Source organism: Mus caroli, unplaced genomic scaffold (assembly GCF_978045245.1).
Source record: "Mus caroli unplaced genomic scaffold, Mus_caroli_1 scaffold_6, whole genome shotgun sequence".
Taxonomy (NCBI): Eukaryota; Metazoa; Chordata; class Mammalia; order Rodentia; family Muridae; genus Mus; species Mus caroli.
Genome location: NW_028227261.1, coordinates 18,282,848 through 18,298,479, shown reverse-complemented (window position 1 = coordinate 18,298,479; position 15,632 = coordinate 18,282,848). Strand labels below are relative to the sequence as shown.

At 49.9% G+C, this 15,632-nt stretch overlaps 1 protein-coding gene across 7 annotated transcripts in view; it reads left to right on the top strand.

The window, feature by feature from the left end:
* Positions 1–15,632, top strand: part of Ubr4 (ubiquitin protein ligase E3 component n-recognin 4) — a 108,052-nt gene that overhangs the window by 62,579 nt on the left and 29,841 nt on the right. For all 7 annotated transcript variants that reach the window (XM_085838763.1, XM_085838761.1, XM_085838765.1 and 4 more), the window contains 17 exons: positions 159–255; positions 806–913; positions 1,401–1,517; positions 2,393–2,602; positions 4,444–4,593; positions 5,948–6,175; positions 6,892–6,970; positions 7,352–7,602; positions 8,195–8,358; positions 8,754–8,898; positions 9,577–9,662; positions 10,777–10,864; positions 11,056–11,249; positions 13,119–13,358; positions 13,737–13,875; positions 14,463–14,588; positions 14,690–14,818. In XM_085838763.1, coding sequence (XP_085694889.1) covers positions 159–255; positions 806–913; positions 1,401–1,517; positions 2,393–2,602; positions 4,444–4,593; positions 5,948–6,175; positions 6,892–6,970; positions 7,352–7,602; positions 8,195–8,358; positions 8,754–8,898; positions 9,577–9,662; positions 10,777–10,864; positions 11,056–11,249; positions 13,119–13,358; positions 13,737–13,875; positions 14,463–14,588; positions 14,690–14,818 — 2,551 coding nt within the window. The remainder of the gene's footprint in view (positions 1–158; positions 256–805; positions 914–1,400; positions 1,518–2,392; positions 2,603–4,443; positions 4,594–5,947; positions 6,176–6,891; positions 6,971–7,351; positions 7,603–8,194; positions 8,359–8,753; positions 8,899–9,576; positions 9,663–10,776; positions 10,865–11,055; positions 11,250–13,118; positions 13,359–13,736; positions 13,876–14,462; positions 14,589–14,689; positions 14,819–15,632) is intronic.

Genomic DNA, 15,632 nt, shown 5'->3' with positions numbered 1-15,632 from the left:
GATGTAACACTGTGCCAACCCTTATTTGGTTAACATGGTAGGCTTATTCCTAAATAGCTGGCTCCTCCTTGGCCTCGGTGGCAGGAGGCGGGTGCGTACTCCGCTGGGTCTTGTCTCTGTGCCACTCCATGTCTCATGTACATTCCTGGGCCTTGCAGGCTACACATGGTTCGTCTGATGCTGTTGGAAAGATTACTGCAGACACTGCCCCAGTTACGGAATGTCGGAGGTGTCCGGGCCATCCCGTACATGCAGGTATCTTCAGTTCTCTTGATCCACTGCGTTACTGTCGGGCTACCCTTGGCAATGCACTTCTTTTTCAGGGACCTCAGGGGGCTGGTGTTAAGGTCACAAAAGTGTGGCATGCAGCGTGAGCTGCAAGTTGCAACCCTTCAGGTTATAGCTGTGGTTAAAGGATGTCATGGTCATTCAGCTAGGTAATTGACAGAACTTGGAGGTTTCAAAAGGGTCCTGTCACCCACTCAGTCGGCCTTCTTTTTCCACCCTGAGTGGAGTACATGCTGTGCTCTTTAATCCTTAGATCAGCACAGTATCTTCTCTCACGCCACTGGAATTGGCTCGTTACTCAGTTGTTTTTATAAAGTTTTTGTAAAGCCTTTTAGTGGTGTCCCAAATGGCTCAGGTGAGTTTTACAACCCTGGGCACTTAAGCTAGGACAGTCCTGGAGTCTGGAATGCCCTCCTGCATCGCAGGCTAGGGCAGAGAGTCAGGTCAGGATCGCTTCCCAACACACATGCTCCACCCTGCCTTCAGAAGTCGGCTCTCTGTTCACTCTGCCTTCTAGGTCATTCTCATGCTCACTACAGATCTGGATGGAGAAGATGAGAAAGACAAGGGAGCCCTGGACAACCTGCTCGCGCAGCTCATCGCCGAGCTGGGCATGGACAAAAAGGTAAGGTGGAGAGGCGTGCTGCGCGGAGAGCAGGGCTCAGGTTCTCCTCCTTACAGGAGCTTCCTCTGGGTTCTAGTTTGGTCCCTGGTCCTGGGACACAAGTAGCACCAAGGGGGAGGGGTTTATCTGGCTCAAAGCTTATAGCCCATCGAAGGTTATAGCCCCTCACTGCAGGAAAGCAGGGATGGATGCAGCTCTCTGTTCACACAGTCCTGAGCACAGATCCCACTTCAGCCTAGGTCTCCCTACATCCATTAAAGCAGTCAAGTCACTCACTGAGACTCTTCTCAGGTGACTCAGGTTATGTCAGGTTGACATTGAAGGAGTACAAATGCAAGTAGGACAAAGTCTGTGCCATTGTCATATTCCATGGCCTCTGACTGCAGAGGCGTCCATTGCACCAGCTATAACCCACAGCCCTACTGGAGGCGGGGTTGGTCTTATTGGAGCTTAGAGGAAGCATAGGTGTCTGGGCTTCTGCCTGTAGGATGTCTCCAAGAAGAACGAGCGCAGTGCTCTGAATGAAGTCCATTTGGTCGTGATGAGACTCCTGAGTGTCTTCATGTCCCGTACCAAGTCTGGATCCAAATCTTCCATCTGTGAGGTATTTGTGCTTTGAGCTTATGGGTTTGAGGCAAAGTAAGATAGTGGAATGGTTAGCGCAGGGTTGAGGACAGTGGTGATAGTCCTATTAGAATAAGACCATTGCAAACTAGGGAAGTACCAATCTGTCTTGTCTTGAGGTACGAACTTCTCAATTTTTTGGAATCCCTGCCAAGCCCAGGTCCTTACCAACCCTCCAATGGAAGGGTTAAAGAAGGGGCTTGGAGGTTCCACTGTTGAAAAGCAAGGGCCTGTACTGCAAAGCACAGAGTAGCTAAGAGGATCTCCAGTGTCTGTTGCTATAAGGTATGGTAATAGAGTAGAGAAGAAAGCCAGTGTGTGGGGGGAAATGAGATTAGCACAAAGCAGAGACGGTGGAAATCGGGGTTGAACTGCATCCAATCTTAATGAGCTTATGAGCTGTGGGGTTTGCTGGGACTTCCAAGGCTCTCCTAATGGTCTTATGTACAGTAGCTTTGCTCCTTCCTGCTTCTTATGCATGCAGTCACCCACCATCTCCCTTGGAGAGTAGTTTTCTGGAAGAGCCCCTACTGGGAGGGTGAGGTTGTCAAGAAGGACCTAGAGTGGAACTCTTGTGTCTCTCTTTCAAATGAACTTCTGCTCTCTTTGCTTCAGGGGAAGGAGAAAGCTTTGCCTCCCTGGCACAGAGGTATAGAAAGGTCAGCTTAAGAGCTAGTATTTATTTTCTCTTAGATACAGTTGCAAAGAGCTGGCGAGAGTGACATAGCCAGCTGAGAAACTCCCATGTCTGTCAGGGCTGTGCCTAAGACAGCAGTGTGGTGAGTGTGTTGCTGGTCTGACTCAGTCCAGTGTTTACAACTCGGCCTTGCCTGCTCTGTGTGTTTTCTCCCTCAGTCCTCTTCCCTCATCTCCAGTGCCACGGCAGCAGCCCTGCTGAGCTCAGGGGCTGTGGACTATTGCCTCCATGTGCTCAAGTCTCTGCTGGACTACTGGAGGAGCCAGCAGAGTGATGAGGAGCCTGTGGCCGCCAGCCAGCTGCTGAAACCACACACGACTTCATCTCCGCCAGATATGAGCCCATTCTTTCTCCGCCAGTATGTGAAGGTGAGGCCTCTCTGGTCGGAGACAGCTCTCGGCTCTCCTCAGAGCTGTGTGCTCTGCTTTTGATAAGTAAAGCTAGGAAGACTAGCGCTAGGAGCCACACAGGACATGGGTTCTAATCTTATTGTGGCCTAATAGATGGCCACTTCTCCCAGCTAGCTCTGGGGGGGTGGGGTTTCTCATTCCTGCCTCTGTTGTCAGCCTGAGGAAGCAAGTGTGGTCAGTCACTTCCTCTCACAGGAAACTTCTTGGGAAACTGAGAGTGTACATGAGACAAGGCGACAGCAGCAGGAGTCACTTGTCCTCCAAACGTCTCCAGAAGCTTGTGAGCATGCTGGGTAGATGAGCCCAGGGAAAAGAAGATCTCCTGCAATCTAACCTACTAGTCAGGGCGCAGGGCAAGATCCTAAGCAGTCTCAGTAGGCCTCAGCTACTGTACCCAGGGAATTAGTGTGAAATCTTAGCTGCTCCACAGGGTCATGAGCACTGCCAGCTTAAGACTTACAAAGGTATTGGCACAGGGCCTGGCATACACCGGTATGTCATCAGTGGTGGTGGTTGGTACCCTTTACTCTTTTTTTTTTTTTTTTTTTTTTGAGACAGGGTTTCTCTGTATAGCCCTGGATATCCTGGAACTCACTTTGTAGACCAGGCTGACCTCGAACTCAGAAATCCATCTGCTTCTGCCTCTGCCTCCGGAGTGCTGGGAATAAAGGCGTGCGCCACCACCGCCCGGCAATTAATTAATTAATTAAAATTTTCCCCCTTTACTCTTAATTGAGTCAGTTAGTGGAGCCAGGAGGGTAGACCAGCTACCTACTCTGAATGGTCGGCGGTATAACATGTCATGGTTGACTGATTGACTGATTGATTGATTGATTGCATGTCTGTACATCTGGTTCCCATGGAGGTCAGAAGAGGGTGTTAGATCTGTTGGGACTGTGGAGTTACCGATGGTTATAATCTGCCACATAGGTGATGGGAATTGAGCATACACCCTCTGGAAGAGCAGCCAGTGTTGTAGTCACTGAGGAGACGGCTCAGCGGTTAAGAACACTGGATCTTAGCCTGTCCCCATTCCCAGCGCCCTGTCAGGCTGCTCACAGGCACCAGTACCCCCAGCTTACAGGGAGCCAGCACCCTCTCTGGCCTCTGTAGGCACCCAAATACATATGACATTTACACAGACACAAAGTTTTTTAAGAAAAAAAACTTTAATTGGGAACTGCAGAGATGACTTAGTAGCTAAAAACACTTGTTACTCTTGAAGATGACCTGTGTTCAGTTCCCAGCACACATATGATGGCTCACACCCATCTGCAACCCTATTGCAGGGGACTCACAGGCATATAGATTGTGCACATATATGCATGCATGTACACAAGACATTCATGCAATAGGGTAAAATAAAACTAAAAGCATAAAACATTGTATTATTATTGAAAAAATGTTTATATGGGTGTGCATATGTACACCCCTGCATTCTCTCTCTGTCTCTCTTTCTCTTTCTCCCCCTCTCTCTCCTTGTGTGTGTGGGTGGGGAGTTCAGAGGACTCCTTTTGAAAGTCAGTTTTTCTTCCACCATGTTGATCCCAGGGATCAAACTCAGGCCATGAAGCTAAGTGTATCTGTTGAGCCGTCTTGTTGCCCAACTCTTTTAAGGGCCATATGCTCCATCTCTTGTTATTCTTGCATGTCCCAAGAAACCTGGGCTCTTCCTTTGAGTGAATTTTAGCTCCAGCTTTGAAAGGACTCATAAGGCTTAGTAATTGACTAGTTTGTTTCCTGGTTGTGGTCAGGGAAGACTGGTGAGCCTGGGTCCTTATGAAGATGTTCTTCCTCAGGGCCATGCCGCTGATGTCTTTGAAGCCTATACCCAGCTGCTCACAGAGATGGTACTGAGGCTTCCCTACCAAATCAAGAAGATCGCAGACACCAGCTCTCGGATTCCTCCTCCTGTCTTTGATCACTCCTGGTTCTACTTCCTCTCTGAGGTAAGCGAGGCTCTGTCCTACTCAGTGTCATCACAGAGCTCCGCATGCCCTCAGGTCCTGTTCGTGTCCCTTTGGAGTGTATTGTGTAGTGACACTGGGGTTTGTGTATCAGAGCAGCTGTTGGCTCTTGTTTCTGTGCCTATGTAATGTCCCTATAGGGTTGTCAGCCATTTAGTCTTTCAGTTCAGTCAGGAAGATAGAACACTGCTTCCCTTCCCACACTGGTCAGTGAGAAGACTGGTGCCTGATAGTTCCTGAGAAACAAGCAGATAAGGGAGCACGGTGGCCACACAGAGACATCCACCAGCAGCCTAGCAGGACAAGGGGCCTAGCATCGTGGTCACAGCTCTCTGGAAGTACTATGCCTGGTGCCTTGGAGCTCTCAGGAGACGCATTGTAGACATGGGTGTGAAGGGAAGCTGCTAAGGAGAGCCCTCTCTAGCTCTTTGAGTGGCTATTGCTGGGTCTTGGGCATTGTGAGGGCCTGAGCCAGCCCATGCCTCCTGCCTTCAGCTTCCCTCGAGGGCATGTAGTAGCAGACAGTAAGAAGAAAGGTACCAGCACCAAGAGGCAGTAGAGGTTGCCCAGTTCTAGCCAAGCCTCACAGGAGAGGATAGTGAATGGTTTGGAGTGAAGACAATAGTTTAACCAGCACAGTAACTCAATATCAGCTCTGGGAAGGAAGGCTGAGTGCCTGTTCCTAGCTCCTTAGCTGAAGAGTAGAGTTAGATGGATGTTTCACCCTGGGCTGAGGTGAAGACCAGCAGCCTCCTTGTAGATTCCTAACTGCTTGAGAAGAGGAACATGAATATTTGATTGTCCCCTAGTTACATTTTTTTCTTTCTGTGTTACTCCCTCCTGGTCCCTTTAAGGAATTTTCAAGTTCCTCAGAGGCCAGTATGGCTGGGAGTTGACCCACTTGGCTGTTGGTATCCATGTGTGCCGCACCCACAGATCTAACCAACTGATCAAACATACAACAGCAGTAAAAACTACTCCTGTGCTGAATGTCTGAGTGTTTCTCCCAGTGTTCCTGCACAGCACAATAAGTCACTTATAAAGCGATTACACCATAGTATGTGTTGGGGAAAATCTAGAGATGATTTAATGCTCGAAGGGTGTGCATAGGGCATCTACAAGTACATTGTCCTCTTACATAGGGAGCAGCATCTGAAGCCTGTGGAATCCACCCCTACCAGTTCCCTGGGGACGAATGTGACTTACACTCTCTGAAAGTTTTTAGTAACAGTTTGTTAAATACAAACAGACAAAACCCCCAAACCAACCAGGGTGCTGTAGCTGCGGGTGGTAGTTACAATCCCTGAATATTAACTGTGTTGTTTAATCCCTCCAGTACCTAATGATCCAGCAGACCCCTTTTGTCCGCCGCCAAGTTCGAAAACTTCTGCTCTTCATCTGTGGATCAAAGGAGAAGTACCGACAGCTCCGAGACCTGCACACCCTGGACTCCCATGTGCGTGGGATCAAGAAGCTGCTGGAGGAGCAGGGCATCTTCCTCCGGGCCAGTGTGGTCACAGCCAGTTCCGGCTCCGCTTTGCAGTATGACACGCTCATCAGCCTGGTACGAGGGTTGCGATGATTGGGCCAGGGGCAGGCATGTGATAAGGCTCGGCCAAGGAGGTACTAGCACAGGGCAGTGCAGGGTTTGTAAATGTTTCAGAGAATGCTGTGTCTGGGGGTCAAGCACCAGGTAAATCGCTGGCTCTGAGATGTGGAACTTAGAGCTCCTTACCTGTGAAGTGGGTCAGTTGAACATCTTACCAGGGTTCATTTGTTATACATAGGATCCACCTAAGATCGGTACACTTTGGACTTTGTCCTTAAGCACTAAAGCTTGAGTATAAGCATGTTCTGCTGCCTACATTGAGAGTAAATGGAGTGTTTCACATTTAGGTGTCTCATCTTTGATGTTAAGGACAGCCTAGCTTGCTCATTTAGTGTCCTTGTTCTTATAGTGAAGAAAGAGAAGTAGGTTGTGGCTTCTGGGTGCATGGCCTTCCCTGGCCTTAGTAAGTAGCCTGCAGCTTTCCAGAAAACTGAAGGCAGGATGTTGGGGGCAGGGAGGGCAGGGGTAGTGGGGTGGGTGGGAGCAGACAGGGCCATTGTGTTTAAGCTGCAGGTGAGTGTGGGTCCCGTTCCCAGGTCCACCAGCCAACTCGGAGGACACCTGCCTCACATTGAAGACCAGGGTTACTTTGTGGTCTCAAGCCAGGCCTGACACACAGCAGCCTGTACTGTTTCTCCGTATCGCTCACCTGTGATTGGCTCCTGTTTCAGATGGAGCATCTGAAGGCCTGTGCAGAGATTGCTGCCCAGCGAACCATCAACTGGCAGAAGTTCTGCATCAAAGATGACTGTAAGCGGTCCTCCCTGGGTTGCCACTGTGATGTCTGTGGAGAGCTGTCTGCATTAAGCTGTGAACTGGGCACTGGAGATACAGTTGCTAACAGAACACAAGCCAGAACTTCACTGATGAGGGTTGCTTGTCAAAACTTGGGCACAGGAGTACAGAGCAGGACTTCCAGACTGTAGCAGTAAAGTCACACAGAACAGGACTGTAGAACTCGTTTACTTGAGGCCTAGGGGCTGGATCCCCACAGTGTGGTCACCCCATGCCTTTGTGATCACTCCATGGCTCTCATTGAGCAGAGAGAACTGGGAGAGAGAGCCTCGTCCCATCCCAGCCGCACGCTGTAGTTCAGGCATTCCAGAGCTGACTCCACTTCTCTCCTCACAGCTGTCCTGTACTTCCTCCTGCAAGTGAGTTTCCTGGTAGATGAGGGCGTGTCCCCCGTGCTGCTGCAGCTGCTCTCCTGTGCTCTGTGCGGCAGCAAAGTGCTCGCAGCCCTGGCGGCCTCCACAGGGTCTTCCAGTGTGGCTTCCTCCTCAGCCCCTCCTGCAGCCAGTTCTGGACAAGCCACAACTCAGTCCAAATCTTCCACTAAAAAGAGCAAGAAAGAAGAAAAGGAAAAAGAGAAAGAGGGTGAGGTCCTATGCTAGGTGCTCAGCCGTGAGTGCGTCGTATCATTGCAGGTGCTGAAAGGTTGTACCCAAGTGTGTCCAGTGCTCTTCACTGTCTCCTGATCACATTTCCAGTCCTGGTGAAAGGAGGGGATACCATCCACTGTGACTTTCTGTGATAGAGGCAGGAAGGGCCAGGGTGCACTGAACATATGCAGTACTGCCTAGTCCACGACTACACTGAGGGCTGAGCAGCCCTTCCTTCCCCTTCGCTTTCTCTACTTCTCATGGTCCTCGAAGACCTGAGGCAGATGGTCAGAGGTGAAACAAACACTGAGTTAGCCATCTCTGAGGAGGACAGGGCAGCTCTCACTATTCAGGCCTGCTGTAGCTGTTGGCTCAGTGCCAGGCTTACTGTCCTGTCGGTGGTGGTGGTGATGGTGAGGCTGTACATGGGCCAGCTGTGGCCAAACCATTTGTGCCCCAAACAACTGGAAATTGGCAGATTCCAACCACTTAGAAGATACTTTTAGAACAGGTGGATTTCCTTCCTATCCACCGGGTTATAAGACACCAGGCCCTTGGGTGAGTCGGTCCCTACTCGGGTGTTGCAGGTGAGAGCTCTGGTAGCCAGGAGGACCAGCTGTGCACAGCTCTCGTGAACCAGCTGAACAGATTTGCAGACAAGGAAACTCTGATCCAGTTTCTGCGCTGTTTCCTGTTGGAGTCCAACTCGTCCTCAGTGCGCTGGCAGGCCCACTGCCTGACACTGCACATCTACAGGTGGGCCAGGGCTACCTCTGGGGCTGGGAGCTCTGAGTTCTGCTCAAATGCTCATGGTCACATACCAATATCTGTGCTGATCTCAAGCCCCCGAGGTCTCTTTGTTGAACTATTGGCTCTGTAGCTACTAAGCTCATGCTCTTGGTGGGACAGTTTCCACTCAGAAGGGTATGGTCAGGAGCTCCTAAAATGACAGTTGGCTAAAGAAAGCTCGCCTCTGCTCTGGAGTAAGATGGGGTGCCAACAGTAAATTGATGGTATTCCATCTGCTGGGGAGCCACAGGACCCTGAGCCATGACTGCATGGGAGAAGACAGTGCAGTCACAGTTTCAGACCTTAGTGATGTCTCTCTCACTCATTACTGCCTGCTAACCTGAGCTGCCATTTACCTACAGAAATTCCAACAAGGCTCAGCAGGAGCTCTTGCTAGATCTCATGTGGTCCATCTGGCCGGAATTGCCAGCTTACGGCCGGAAGGCTGCCCAATTTGTGGACCTACTGGGCTATTTCTCCCTGAAAACTGCACAGACAGAGAAGAAGGTAAAAGAGAAGCCCCTACCCCCACTCCCCATCCCGTGTGGAGTCTTTTGAGTAAAGAACATTATGGTGGTCATCTCTACACATGAAATCTCTCTTGACTCTATCTAGTGTTGGTAACATTGTGTGACATAGTGTTTCAGCATTGTTACTTACTGTTGAATACAGTTTGCCTGTCTTCAGTCTAAATGTAGCATAGATGCACAGCAAGTGGCTGGCAGAGATGTGGGCCACATGGGGAAGAAAGGTGTCTGGCCCAGCTTGGGAAGGAAGTACTGCTCACTAAGCTAGGAGGCCTGCTTGGGAGCCAAGAATATGCTAGGTAACCACTGCTGATTCTCCCTAAAAGGGAGACAAAGGCTGCCTAGTGTCCAGGGATTGTGGGTGCTTGTGAAGAAGGTAGACTCTGTTAGTGAATTGGGAGTTAGGACCAGCAGCTGGAAAGACAGAAGCAAGTCTTCCAATAGGATGGATGGATGGATGGATGGATATAGGGGTACATGCCATGGTGTGTGTGCATGTGGAGATCAGAGGAGAGCTTGCTGGAGTCATTTCTCTCCTACCACGTGGGCCTGAGTATCAAATTCCGGTCACTAGGTTTAGTGGCAACACCTCTATCCCAGAGGCATCTTGCGAGCTCAGGACTCGGGTTTTAGCCGATTTCCCTGAATTGTGTTTCAGTTGAAGGAGTATTCCCAGAAGGCCGTGGAGATCCTGAGGACTCAGAACCACATCCTCACCAATCACCCCAACTCCAACATCTACAAGTGAGCGGCGGGGTTGCCTCCTGGGGTGTGAGGAGCGGTCGCGCTTTCTGGGGTAGTCGTTTGCTCTCTGGTTGTGTATGATGGAGTGCTCATGAATTCATGACACTTAGGTGTCACCCAGCCAGTTGGCCTGAAGCTTTCTCTGGTGGAGCCAAGGACTTCGGGCTCTAGCAGTTAAACAGATGTGATTGCCAAGTGCAGAGTGGTGACCAGAGGCTGTGGGAGGGCTGATCTCAAACCTTAACCTGACCAGATAAAGCAAGTCCACACACGTCTTCCTCTTCTATTTGAAGAAAAAGGGCTCCTGTGTGCGCGCTTGTGATATTTAGGGGCTTGCATGCGGTGCATACATGTGGAGGTCAAGGGTCAGCCCTCTGGAGTCAGTTCCCCCTTTTCCCCTTTCTGTGGGTCCCAGGGATTGAACTCAGATGACCACACTTGCTCAGCAAGCCCCTTCTCCCATCTTGTTGGCCTGGGGGCAGGGAAATGTTTAAATGAGGACATTGCTTAAGTTTGTGGTTTATCATGTGCATTTGTGTACAGCATGTGGAAGCCCCGGGCTCTTAGATAAGTTCCATCTTCCCTTATGTGATGAGGCAGGGCCTCCCAGGTGAACCCAGCACTCGCTGATGTGTTGCCAGTGTGCTTTAGCTCCTCGGTCTCTGCTCAAGTGCTGGATTGTAGAGGAGGTGCCGTGTACATCCAACTTTGATGTTGGACCTAGGGATCTAACTCATGCCTACATGGCAAGTGTCCATTGACCCATCTCCCCGGCTCCTTAAGTAGTGAGTTTTAGAAAACAACTTTAAGTATTATTTGTATAGCTTAAGAATTATGTATTTTAAGCATAATTTAGGAACCTTTTTAAAATAGTACATTTAATTATGACCCTTCTGAGTGAGGTTTTAATTCCTTTCTGGATTTGTACAGCAGCAGGAAGTAGGGGTCGCCTGAGCTGATTACTTGGCCTTTCTTCCTGTGCCTACCATGGCTGTCTGAGCTGTAGTCCTTCCCTACGCCCACAGGGACATAGGGGTTGGAAGGGAGTGGGAGGTGGCTCTGGCATAGTCGTAGAAGGAGACGTTGCTGATACTGAACCTGCTTTTCTCCCCAGCACCTTGTCTGGCTTAGTGGAGTTTGACGGCTATTACCTAGAGAGCGACCCCTGCCTGGTGTGTAACAACCCTGAGGTGCCGTTTTGTGTAAGTAGTATTTTAAGCAGGGCAGTCCTGAGGTTTTCAGGTAGTTGCTGCCTGGCACTGTGGATTCTTGCCCACCTCAGTGGGTACCTTGAGTAGAAACTTCCTCTGTGGTGGAGAGGAGGTTATGTTGATGAATGGTGAAGAATGGAGATGGACAATACTCATTGTGTTGTTTTGTGTTTTGTACTTAGTATATCAAGCTGTCTTCCATTAAAGTGGACACACGGTACACCACCACCCAGCAGGTTGTAAAGCTCATTGGCAGTCACACCATCAGCAAGGTGACAGTGAAAATTGGGGACCTGAAGCGAACCAAGATGGTGCGGACGATCAACCTGTACTACAACAACCGAACTGTGCAGGCCATCGTGGAGCTGAAAAATAAGTACGGACTTTGCAGGTGTCCCCTAGTACAGCTGTGCCCTGCAGGATGCAGACAGGCACACCCAAAGGCTGTATCCTCTCAGTCACAATAATGTTGGCATAGGGACAGCAGTGAGGCTCTTAACAGCAAAGAAGGGTCAAGAAAGGTTCCTGCCCAGGGTGGGGGCATTGAAGAGGGGCTGCAGGTTCTCTTGCCTTGTGGAAAGTAGCTGGCATCTGGGGAAAGGCAGCCGTGGATCTTCTCACAGAGAGCAAGTATTCCTTTGTATTCTCTCCACTGCATTTTCTTCCATTTCTGCATGTGCCTGCCCTCCCTGTCTGTCCCCAGGATGTTGTAGGCCTGGCTGTATTATGTTGATTCCCCAGGGACCAAGCAGTTTGTGAGAGTCTCAGGTGTTAGTGCTGAGCAGAGGTAGTTGTGACGGGCCTGTTAAGGCTCAAGCACTGCTACGCCACAGAAGGAGCAGGCAGCTGGCAGTAACCAGTGACTCGGGTCTCTGCCTAAAGTCTGCTCCTGGAGAAGTAGTTAGCCTTAAAGAGCTGCTGCCTGTCAGGATAGACTTTCTCCCCAGAGGCATTCGGTTGGTTTTCTGTATTGCTGAGTAAGCACAGCTACTGGTTGAGTGGATCTGCTCCAGCTCTACCTAGCCCTGTGACCTTAAAGTGCGTCTTTTCAGTTCCTGTGATGGAAAATAGAAGTTCCTGCCCTCAGGGTCTTCTCTAAGAATTCAAGTAATCAGTTTTTTTGTGAAGAGCTAGGAGCAGGGCCTCGGCCTTGTGAGTGCTTGATTGATACAGCGGAGCTCCTGATTCCTGGTTATGAGCAGCCTGTGCCGTTCCGCCTGCCTGCTCACATAGCAAGACCCCTCTCCGTTGTTGTCTCTTGGCAACACTCATGTTTCCTTCAGAGACAGCCATCAGGATGAGCAGTCTGCTGGCCACCTTCTCGGACTTTATATGGCTCGCTTTGGGAGTCTTCCTTGATGGAAATGCTGCTGTTTCTCTAGAATCTCAATTTATCATAACAATTTAAAGAGTTTCTGTGTCTTTTTATATGTTTGTTAAGATTGTGGTATAATTGTATCATTTTCCCCCTCCCTTTCCTCCCTCTCACTCCTCCCATGTAACCCCCTCCTCATTCAAATTCATGGCCTCGTTTTCTTTAATTGTTGTTACACGTCCATGTGTGCAGGCTTACATATTCCTGACATATAAATGCAGCTCATTTAGTCTATGTAGTGTTCCTTGTGATTTCAGGCCTACCACTTGATACTGGACAGTAGTGTGCTCTTCCCTGGAGAAGACTGTTCCTCCTGCTCTCAGCATCCTTAGTTGTCTGTTGTTCTTGTCTATAGATGAAGCCTTGCGTTTTCCCAGTCACATTAGCAGGTTTATTGCTCCTGTCTTACTCAGGCCCTGTTTAGGCGGCAGTGTTGGTAAAGCTATATGCGTGTAGCTTCTCTGACTTGCCTAAAGGACAGAGTCTCACAGTAAGCTTCGCTTCCTCTTCCTCTGGCTGGTAGGATTCTTGTGCACGTTGTGTTATGGGCGTCCAGTTGGACTGGGCTCTCGGCAGTTGGGTCAGGTGTGGTTTTTTGTACTGGTCTCTGTTGCAATGAGAAGTTTCTTTGATGGTGGGATGAGGACTCACTGACCTGGCTAGACCCTGGAGAAGTGGCTGCCTATCCCCCTACCTTTTTTTTTCTTTTTTGCTTTTCAGAGGAAACCATACGGGAATTTTTTTTTTCTTTGAATAGTCACTTAATTGCCTTAGGAGACTAGGCAGGGTGGCCCATCTCCCACCACCAGTCCGTCATCACCAAGGGTCACATGGGAGGCTTTTCTCTTTAGCTTTTCTTGTCTCTCCTAGGCCAGCTCGCTGGCACAAAGCCAAGAAAGTCCAGCTGACGCCTGGACAGACAGAAGTCAAGATTGACCTGCCTCTGCCCATCGTGGCCTCTAACCTGATGATCGAGTTTGCAGACTTCTATGAGAACTACCAGGCCTCCACAGAGACCCTTCAATGTCCTCGCTGCAGTGCCTCTGTCCCCGCCAACCCAGGCGTCTGTGGCAACTGTGGAGAGAATGTATACCAGTGTCACAAGTGCAGGTGACTTGTCCTACAGGCCTGGGCAAGCATGGTCTGTATTCTCTTCTGTAGCAGTCTCAGGATGGGCACGTCCCTGGCTGGTGCCCTGTGCTTTAGGGGATTATGGAATTGTACAGGGGTCTGTAGCGGGGAGAAGTGGGGAGGGGGAGGAGGAGGAGGAAGAGGAAGAAGAGGGGGAGGAGGAGGAAAAGGAAGAGGAGGAGGAGGAGGAAGTGGATGTGTGCACGAGTTTGCTCTACTTACTGGGCTGCTCTTACCCTCTCATGTGTTGATTGTTATCCCTTCAGTAATTCCTGCCATTCCCAGAGTGGGCATAGCCTCTCCTCCTTCTCACCCTAACCCTTTGTTCCCACTGACCTGGGCACTTTGGTTATTCAGGTCCATCAACTATGATGAAAAGGATCCCTTCCTCTGCAATGCTTGTGGCTTCTGTAAATACGCCCGCTTTGACTTCATGCTTTACGCTAAGCCTTGCTGCGCAGTGGATCCCATCGAGAACGAAGAAGATCGGAAGAAGGTAAGCCTCCATCAAGCCCACCATTGCTTGGCTCTGAACTTTGGAGGAGAGATGTGTGGTGAACTGAGCCTTCAGCTCCCAGTTAATGAGCCTCAGAGAAAAGTGGCAAACATGGGCCTGGCTTTTGGGTAGAGCCTACGGTGACCAAAGATGTGCTAGGCTCAAGCATAGGAATTAGAGAAGCATTGTTGGTGCCAAATGAGCACCGTAAGGAGCAGCTCAGTTAGGATTAAGAAGGACAGAAGGAGCTGGTGACATGTACTCCTTTGTCCCATGGTCAGCCTCAGTAGAGAAAGGGGGTGCCTGTTTAGGGTGACAGGTAGACGGAAGGACAAAATTTCTCACAGCACTTGTGCTGTTTTGTGTCTGTGTGATCTGCCCTGAGTCGCTTGTCAGCACTGAATTGTTTGAATCCAGTTCGTATACATTGCATATTTCTTTTAAGGGTTGTTCTGAAGGACAGTATGGAACTGTGTGCCTGCTCTACATGGGGAACATGTCTCATAGGTGACAGGCAGTTAAAGCCGTGGAGGGAAAATCAAGCTGCAAAGTCTTGCCTCCTTCAAGTGCCTGTCTTTTTGGTGTAGGCCGTTTCCAACATCAACACACTTCTGGACAAAGCTGACCGCGTGTACCATCAGCTCATGGGACATCGGCCCCAGTTGGAGAACCTGCTCTGCAAAGTGAATGAAGCAGCTCCAGAAAAGCCACAGGTGCTCCCAGGCCAGAGGGTATTGGGTCAAGAGTGGAAGGCTGCCCTTAGTGAGGTCATCCCTAGGGTGGAAGTCTGACACTTGGCCCCTTGGGATTGCAGGAAGACTCAGGAACAGCGGGAGGCATCAGCTCCACTTCAGCCAGTGTGAATCGCTACATCCTGCAGCTGGCTCAAGAGTATTGTGGAGACTGTAAGAACTCGTTCGATGAGCTCTCCAAAATCATCCAGGTAGGCAACCCTCGCCCCATCCCGGCTCCCTGTCCATCCCAGTGGGCCCCACTGGCCCTGCAGCTGCACCAGTGGCTCCTCCCACCCTCAGGTGATGGCCACTTGTCAGATCTCTTTGCAGTCAGAAACAGCATAATGGAGGTGGGATGAATGTTAGTAGACAACAAATCTTTGCTTAATAGAGGGATTCCAGGTCTTTAAAAACAATGCTAAGACTCTGCTCCCTCTTCTCGGATGCCGTGTTTACAGGCTGGAGGTTTAGAGCACCTCAGCTGCAGGCAGCCATGTTTTCCTTGACTGTTTTGTGGCTAGGATGGTGTCTATGGGTAGGATGCTGACCGGCAGCAGAGGACCCATCCCAGAAGAGCAGCCAGCAGCCCCGCCCACTCAGTTGCAGATGACCTTTGCTCAGAGATCTGATTTCCTAACCCTTGAAAGAAGTGTTGCCAGGTAGTGGTGGCGCACGCCTTTAATCCCAGCACTTGGGAGGCAGAGGCAGGCGGATTTCTGAGTTCGAGACCAGCCTGGTCTACAGAGTGAATTCCAGGACAACCAGTGCTACACAGAGAAACCCTGTCTCAAAAACTAACTAACTAACTAACTAGATAAATAAATAAATAAATAAATAAATAAATAAATAAAAGTGTTAAAGTGTTTGCGGCAAGCGAGGAGTTTGCGCTTGGGATTATTCTGATTTCTGGTTCTGCCCTTGCTCTTGATCAAGCCAGTCATTCAAAGCGCCAGTTCCCTCCTGTTACATGAGGATAAAAGAAATAAGTGGTAGGGTTATTGAGAAGAATAAATTGTATCATAT